Source organism: Plectropomus leopardus, chromosome 1 (genome assembly GCF_026936395.1).
Source record: "Plectropomus leopardus strain MGB_pleo_1.0 chromosome 1, ASM2693639v1, whole genome shotgun sequence".
NCBI classification, from domain to species: Eukaryota; Metazoa; Chordata; class Actinopteri; order Perciformes; family Serranidae; genus Plectropomus; species Plectropomus leopardus.
Genome location: NC_142176.1, coordinates 4,451,827 through 4,460,969, shown reverse-complemented (window position 1 = coordinate 4,460,969; position 9,143 = coordinate 4,451,827). Strand labels below are relative to the sequence as shown.

The following is a 9,143-nucleotide window of genomic DNA, read 5'->3' as shown; positions in this document are numbered from 1 at the left end:
TTTCTGCCATGTATGTTAGACATACAGGAATGTAAAATACATTTCTCTCCATGCCCACGGTGCAAAGAAGTACAAATACCGAAAATAAAGAATGAAAAAAATCTGTGTATCGACTTAAATAACGGGAATTAGAAAGAAAAATATATAAATGACATAATGAAGATACATACCTACATATGCTATATAATATATATTTTTATCTGGTAATTTCGTTAATGAAATGCAGATAAATGTTGAACATGGTGCAACTTTATTTAAGTGGAGGTAAATTAATCCTCTTTTGCTTTGTTCTGAGTATATACATCTAAAGTACATTACTGTTGCTTTACAACTCTCTTTTAGGTGTTTGGGATGTAAAATATCTAAAAAGTGCACACAGGTTTTGTCAATCGTGGTCAGTGGTGTCCCCAGATTACCACATTTCCTCTAACAAATTCAACAATTATGAGATCTGTTGACATCTTTGTGGACTATCAGTGTTAGGAAGGTTACTTTTGAACTGATAAAGGGTTCAGATTACTAGTTACCCTGTTAAATAATGTAATAAATAATGTAACTATGTTATTTGCCTCATTAAAGTAACGTGACATTATTTTTTGATTACCTTTCAACAAATGTTTTAACCTCAGCAAAAAAAAAACACGCTCTACAAACTGTGCTACTAGGCCCCTGCAAAATAGAGCTTCTTACAAAAGAGCTGCCAGTGCAGGATTTCCTTACCTCTCAAGAGAGATCCTAGCTAAGCCCCTAATGTCTTAAGACCCTAGAAATGTCTTAAAATCACAGAAAAGTCCCAAAATATTAATCCTAAATTCCTTGAAATGTCCTTAAAATATCAGAAAAGTCCTAAAAATCCTGGAAATGTCCTTAAATTCTAGAAAAGTCCAAATTCCTAGAAATGTGCAAAACCATAGACAAGTCCTAAAATCCTATAAATGTCCTAAAATCCCAGAAATATGCCAAAATCCTAGAAAAGTCCTAAAATACAAGAAAGGTCCTCAAATTCTAGAAATGTTCTTAGATACTAGAAATGTCCTAAAATCCCAGTAATATGCTAAAATCCTAGAAAAGTCCTCAAATTCTTAAAATGGTCTTAGATACTGGAAATGTCCTAAAATCCCAGAAATGTGCCAAAATCCTAGAAAAGTCCTAACTCTGAGAAATGTGCAAAACCATAGACAAGTCCTAAAATCCTATAAATGTCCTAAAATCCCAGAAATATGCTAAAATCCCAGAAAGGTCCCAAAATCCTAGAAAATTCCTCAAATTCTGGAAACGTTCTTAGATACTGGAAATGTCCTAAACTCCTATAAATGTGTTAAAATCCTGGTAGAGTCCTAAAATAGTCCTAGACAGGTCCCCAAATCCTAGGAAATTCGTAATATCATAGAAATATGTTTAAATCCTAGAAACATGCAGGGGTCCGCTGTGACTGGCCCCTGGCCCTGTGTCATTTTACAGAAGTGGCCCCCGGGCAGCGCGTGCTGGCCGGCTGTCTCTGGTCTGCTCTCGGCGCTGTGACTCCGGAGCTCCAGCAGGTGGCGGTACCGTTTTAGAGAATAAACTACGGACGCCATCGCCTCCTCTGACGCAAGACGAAAGACTTCCTATCTCCACTGTCTCTCCAAAGATGGCGGACACGTGTGGACAAGTCTTACTGGGATCAGGACTCACCGTCCTCTCCCACCCTTTGATGTACATCAAAGTCCTGATCCAGGTGAGAGATCACCTGTTTCGTGGAGATGTCGCTGTTTTTTGGGCTGCTTTTGTCGCAGTTAGCCGGCATCTGGACTGACTGCGTTACTCTGACAGCTATCAGTTAGCGTGGAGCGCAAACAGCCAAACTCCGTTGAGAAAAAGGCTTTTTAAAGTCGCAGCGCTCATCTGTCAAAGATCGCGAAAAAATTTGGCCATTTTTTGAATCGCCGCGATCGTGTCTTTGATTCGGCGTGCGATAAATACACATTACATTCATTTTAACGTCAACAACATCAAGTATGTTATTGGTCCCTGTGTTGTCCCTGTGACCTTCTGTTTCCAAAATACTCTGTCGTTAGCGGAAGTAAAGTGTTTAATTTACTTAAAGTTCACGTCGTCTTCTTATGTGTTATTGCTTCGTTACTTTCTGTGTGGATATTTTACAAAAACACTTCACGTGACATATTTCCAAATAAATAATTCATGTTTTCTAACAAGCGACTTGGCTGCGATAGTTGAGTGGCTAGCAGCTAGTTAGCTGTCAGTCAAACAGCTCGGCTATCTAACGTTAAAATCTTTACGTTTTTCGCGTATTTACAAAACAGTAAAAGTATTTTTTAGTTGCTGAAGTATTCACGCAGTGTGGTCGAGCTGACCTGTTTTTCGGTAAAAGGTCAGGGACGAGCTAACAGTCGTTGGTTGACATGTTTGTTATCTCTGCAGTTTGTTTGACACACGGAGCCGTTAGCTCCCTGTTAGCTCACATGGATTTTAATCACGAATTTAAACATTTATGGCCGCATCAGGGGCTCAGTTTTCGGGTTTCGGTGACCCGCACTGACCGGTGTCCTCTGGCCCACTAAACTAGCCTCCAAGCTAGCGGTTGCTAACTAGCTAAAGTCAGTGTTAATTAGAGAGCTGATTGAGTTGTTATAAAGACATAATAATTTAATTAGCGCACAGGGACACGTTTGTGTCGCGTGGATATTAAATTATTTAAGATGAGAAAGTGAACAAAACACTGAAAATTAAAAATATAAGTTGACTAAATGTGTCAAAAAATCAGAAAAAAGAGGAAGTGCTGGAGAGCCACAGTTTAAAATCCAATATATTAGGAAAATAAGGCAGTACAGACAGAAGTTTTACTAAAGTTTTTATTTATTGCACAATGAGAAATGCACAAAATTACAAGAATAACACACTGTACAGTGCAAGGAGAAGCAAAAAACGAGCGGGGTTATTAAAAAATAGTTTAAAATTCCACAATATTGTAAGAAACACAATATTAATTAATATACTAATAACTAAAACACACACACACACTTACTTCCCTCTCTGCAGACAAAATGCGTTTTTCAAAATTGGTCTATAAAAAATACTACACATTAATATGATTTTCTACTTTCATTTTTTTAAATGTTATTTTTAAACATCAGTCCTCGTCATTGGCGGCTGGTGATAAAAAATTTTGGGGGGGCGCACTGGGGAGTGGGGATTACAACACAACTATAAACTCTACTTGAACATAAATTTTGCTCTCCTCTCCTTCAGGCCAGCAAATTTTTCAATGACTTTCTGATTTAAATCTGTCATTTCACAAACGAGTCTCTTTTCCATGGAGAGCATGCTAATTCTGCCACAAAACTGTAGCTTCATGCTGCTGTCAAGGTTGCTACGGCTACTTTCATGCCGTTTGCATTTTTCAGAGAGATGTTTCAGGTCTCTGACCCCCGTTGTTGTCCACAGAGCTTCAGTGCCAACACTTAAAAAAGCAAGCAGGGAAAGCAACAAAGAGCATTGCTAACTTCACATCCAGTTAGCCAACTGTGTTTAGCATAACACAGGCGGGAGAAGCCCCGGGTGTAACTCCGCCCACGGCCACTTCCCTGCTGCTGGATTTTTAAGTCCGGTTGGTCCGGTCCAAGCTCCTTAATCCGCTTCTTTTCCTCCAGTGAACTCCTCGTGAAATTATTATTTTGTAAAGAAACAACCCAATTTTGTTTTGCTGCCGCCATTGTCTCCTGTCTTGTCGTGACTTGTCCGTTTGCATCCGTATGCGCGCGTCTACGCTGCCAGGGGTGTGACTTTGATTGACAGGTATCATCAATCAATCAGGTTGGATGAACAATGACAGACAACGCGCTGATTCGTCGGAGGAGAATCTTTGAGTAACAAATTAGAGACCACCGTGAAGTCACGTGGAAGAAAAGTTTAACGGCATACATACGCACTCATTTGGCCGGCGTCCCTCGCCTTTGAAACATATGTATTTCAGCCTGCACAAAAAACAACTCTGAATAAACCCAATATGGGATGGGAAAGCTTGAAAAATTAAAAGTCAGACACATTTTCCACATTTTCTGAGTGCACAGATGTGATAATTACTTTTTATTGCATGATTTATGTGTACTGTGTGTCTATACTTTTTCCTGTAATTTTGATGGGGGCGGCGCCCTAGCGCCCCCTATTGACAAGCCGCCACTGTTTGTGTGTGTATATATATATATATATATATATATATATATATATATATATATATATATATATATATATTAGAATTTTATCCCTTTGATTTCTCATGATGCCATATGTTTTTAGTTGGGGAAAAAAACACAAAATAATGAATTTTTAGTATACTACATGCTACATAGAGCAATATAGATTTTTTTATTCATCACATCCTAGGACATGAGTTGCAGCAACACTGATTTTAATCATTACATTATAAAATAATTACATTATTGTTTTTTGTGTAGTGTCAAATACTCACAGACTCTGCACACAAAATGCATTATTCAAAATTAGGCTGTAAAAATATTAATTATAAAATATTAAATATGATTTTCTACTCTTAGTTTTTTAACCATCACAAATATCAAATTTCATTTTTATTTTTTTTAACCCTTTAAATTCCAGGTTTCAATAGAGCATTTTTTGCACTTAACAGTCTGAACGTAACAATTTTCTCCTTACAGTGTGTTTTAGACTTATTGTAGGAGCTGAGCGGGAAATTCAAAGTGTGTTAAAATGCGTGTGTTGTTATTGTGTTTCAGGTAGGACACGAGCCGCTTCCTCCGACTTTGGGCAGGAACCTGTTTGGCAGACAAGTCTACCAGCTGCCTGGACTTTTTGCTTATGGTGAGTCTGAATCTCCACATTAAGCTCCTCTCAGAAACAGTCTGTAACGTTTGTAACAGGACGACATTTAACCACGTGTTGCTGTTTACGTGAATGTTACACCTCTGTCTGTGTCGCAAGTGTTACTGACGTTTGACCCAGTCAGATTTCAGAAAGTGACCGGGTCGCTGCAGAGTTAAGGGCTGTTAAATGCTTTTTTTTCAAGAATACTTTTATTTAACTTTAACAATTTTACACACTGTATAATAACAACAGGTACAATCCTCCCCATTCCCGCTAACCCCAAATAACAGCTGAAGTATGGTCGATAGGACGGACCTCGGTCTCTGGAGTCACACAAAAATGAAAAATGAGCAGAACATCAGTTTTCTTGTGCTGCATTCAGACGCCTTTCACAATCTGTAAAACCTGAGAAAAGCAAAGCAAAAACATAATGAGCAGCTTGGCACGAAAATGTCTCGTAAACCGCAAAAAAAAAGAAAAAGAAAAGCAGAAAAGGAAATGAAAATAATGAGAAAAATGTCCCAAAAACTATAATCCTAATTTATTACATTGAAAATAATGTTACAGAAAAAAGACAAAAGGGACTTTTGTGGCACTTTCTTGAAGTTTTTTTCTTTTTTTTAAAAAAACTTATTTACTAAACTTTTTCCTTTTTCTTTTTTGTGTGCCTATTTTCTTCTAACTTGTTACAGATTTTTGAAGCAAATTATTGGGCCATTTCTCTCTAAGTTGCTCGTCACACTTCCATATTTTTGAACAAAATCAAGCCCACTTGTTCAGTTTTGTTTTTTTTTTTTTAACTTTATTGCCAGCCATCAATAACAAGCAATTAACAGACAACAAGTCAAAAACAAAAACAACAACAACAGCCTTGAGACTGGGCTACCCATATTGAAATATGTATACATATATATACACACATATATACCATATACAAAATCGAATAGTGATGAGACAAACGACTAGTTGAAAATAAAATAATAAAAATAATAAATAGAAACATTTCCCTTACTAATACAAAATTCCTAACTCAGATAGTCAGTGACTGGTCTCCACCTCCTTTTAAAAATCCTTACTTTTAGTTGTAACTGAGCGGTCATATGTTCCATTATGTATACGTGTTTGACTTTTTGTAACCATTGAGTAATGGTAGGAGGGTTAGGGTTCAGCCAATTAATAGTAATCATTTTTCTTGCAATCATCAACAAAACATGCAATAAATAACATTGGTCTGCAGTATACAAGTGGTCAGGTAGTACATCCAGCAAAAAAAAACACAGGTTCCAGGGGTAAATCCACTTCCAAAATTTTCTCCAGCTCTTCTTTGATGTTTTTCCAAAATGTCTGTATTTTTGGGCAGTCCCAGAATGTGTGTGTATGGTCGCCAACCATGCCACAGTTCCTCCAACATTTGTTGCCAGAGTTGTTTTTAAATATCGAGGTTACTAGTGGCGTCCTAAAGAACCTAATTTTAACCTTCCAGTCAAACTCTTTCCAAAGCTGACTTCCAATCCCTCTGTGACATGCTGTACACATATTTTCCCACGTTTCATCCTCCACTACTGTATTTAGCTCCAGTTCCCATTGTTGTTTAATGTGTAGTGTGTTTTCAGATAAATCTATCATTAATTTTTTATATATATGGGATATTTGTTTTTTGGGCAAAGCAGGTTGCTCAAACAGATGTATAAAATGCATTTCTATATTTGTGGGTCCTTTTTTAATATTTTCCCAGTTTGTATTTTTTGTAACATAGTGTCGGATTTGTAAGTATCTGTATAAATCACTGGTTGGTAGTGAAAACTCCTCTTGTAGTTGTGAAAAGGATTTGAACAAATGTCTGTCGATTAGTTGGTTTATTGTGATTAAGCCTCTTTCCGCCCATCTTTTATAGGCTTTATCATATACACTTGTTCAGGTTTAAAAGGGTTAATATTAAAAGACACAGATGTTTGTGTAAAAGGCGGGGTCCGAAAAATGGACTTCTTTAACAGAATATACACTAAGAACTAAATACATAATCGTCAGTTTGACTGTGAGCTTTGGAGGTATTTAAATGCTATATTTTTCTGTTTTTTTTAAACTTGTGATATTTTGTAGGAATGTGAGCGCTCTTCTGCTTTTTGAAGTAGAAATATAAGGCCCCTAAATGTCTTTGTACTTTAAACAGTAATGACGAAAGCAGGCGTGAAGCTTTGTCTACGTTCAGTGTTTCTCACCCAAACGCGTGTTTGTTCGGAGGTCGAACAAACCGGTTCGGTGCTTTTTTTGTCCTCAGAGACCATTTGTGCAGAAATTTTAAACAATGCATAGTTTACACCAATATTTGTTTATTGTCAGTGAGGTCTTTCTGCTTTGCTTTCGTTGCTGCGTTACCGTCACCGTCTGTTCGGTCAAAGGAAAAACACGAGACCAAACTGTTCGCCTGCAAACGGCACATGATAACACCCAAAATGCACGTTTGATATTCTCTTAACAAATAAAATAGATGAATAAATAAATAATAAAAGAATGCATCATGTGATACAGCATTACTATTATGACAGAGACAGTAACAGATACAGAGAAGTACCCAAAAAAAACACTGCATCTTTTCAGTGTTTTTTAACCGTATCCGGCCTCTTCCCCACGAGTCTGTCTCGAACTTCCATCATACATGCAGAAAGTTTCTCGCACATTTTTTAAAAATTTTATCTGTTTTAAAAAAAATATTCTACTTAGATTGTACTCAATTAAAACAGCATAAAATCCAAATAAATAAAGAAATATTTTTTAAAAATGTGTCGGGAGAGGTCAGGAAGCCAGAGAACAACAAACAATAACAAAAAGTCAGAAAAAAAGAAAAAAAAACACCCTAAATGAACATTTTACAGTAATATAAAATAAAAGATAAATGACAAACAAAAAGCAAAAAAGTAACCAGTGAGTCAACATTAATCAAAGAAAAAACAAGAATTACACAGAACACAATACAAACTCCAAAGGAAAATAAATAAATAAATAATAATAAATAAAAAAAAAATTAAAAAAGACATACAAAATAATAATACATGACTGAAATGTAATGATGAATATGGAATAAAAAAAGAAAAAAAAGCATGCATATAAATTCATGTCATATTTCCAGCTGAGTTGCGTGCCTCCTCCTGGCCTCAAGCTGAACAGGCTCTGCACCGTTAATCCCGGCAACAGAGAGCTGCACAGACAAAATCTCGATTAAAGAATAAATCCACTGTTGAATTCGGGCATCTTTTTTATATAAACACCTTACTGTTTTTAAATGGCCTTTAATAAAACGTGCTGTTTTGTATTTTCTGAATGTTTCAGCAAAACACATCATCAAGATCGATGGGAAAGCAGGTCTCTTCAACGGGCTCGGTCCGAGGCTCTGCGCCGGATCCATCGGCACCATCGTGCACAGCAGAGTCCTGCAGGTAGACCTGAAGAGGATGCTGTCACACTTGCTCTTTAGATGAAGGATGAAGAGCTGCTCTTTAGATGGATAAACAAGGCTGTTAATGTTGTCAAGAAAGGAGTTCCTTTACGGCTGAATAATTATTAGAAATATTATCAAAATTACAATCTGGTGTTATTTAGATGAATGCGATAACTAAATAACTAAAGCTGCACTGTTTTATGATGATGGCAATTTTTTTGATGATTCATGGCTTAAAAATCACACTCCAGATGAAAATGAAAATCATAATTTTTCTGTTTTTTCAGTGAAAATGACCTGTCACTGCCTCTAAAGTCATGACTCATGTCACAATCACAGTATCTGTTAAAATAATCCTAATATGATCTTTTTTGGCGCACTATTGTGCTTTGGAGCCTCTGGATTTAAAATGGATGGTACTGAAGAAGGACTTACTCATTTTTGTTTATCGGCGTGTAAATGTCTTTATTCACAAGCACAGTTTTACCATGTTAACCTCTAGTTTCTTACAGAAATGTCAGGAACAGGGCACACCTCAGGTAAGAGTCGTCGTTTTTGTTTTTTAGATATATTACTGGTGCTTTTAAAATTCCTGAAATACATCGATGACGCTGAGGTTTGTTTCTGTTGTCCAGGTAATGGGAGGTCACAAGGCTGTGGAGGGCTCCCTACAGCACGTTGTTAACGAGGTGAGACACGAGTCGCAATAATAATAATAATAATATTTATTTGTAGAGCGCTTTTCAAGAAGAAACTTTACATAATTCCAAAGGATTATAAAATGGAAAACATTCAAATACATAATAAAATACACACAACATTACAGTTCATATGACGTGAATTAGTACATAATAATGAAGGACGGCCA

At 36.5% G+C, this 9,143-nt stretch overlaps 1 protein-coding gene across 1 annotated transcript in view; it reads left to right on the top strand.

Moving 5' to 3' along the window:
* The first annotated feature begins 1,560 nt into the window (after positions 1-1,560).
* Positions 1,561-9,143, top strand: part of mtch2 (mitochondrial carrier homolog 2) — a 32,798-nt gene continuing 25,215 nt past the window's right edge. Inside the window, exons 1-5 of the mRNA XM_088085438.1 lie at positions 1,561-1,717; positions 4,752-4,836; positions 8,167-8,273; positions 8,788-8,814; positions 8,911-8,964. Coding sequence (XP_087941564.1) covers positions 1,631-1,717; positions 4,752-4,836; positions 8,167-8,273; positions 8,788-8,814; positions 8,911-8,964 — 360 coding nt within the window. The 5' untranslated portion in view covers positions 1,561-1,630. The remainder of the gene's footprint in view (positions 1,718-4,751; positions 4,837-8,166; positions 8,274-8,787; positions 8,815-8,910; positions 8,965-9,143) is intronic.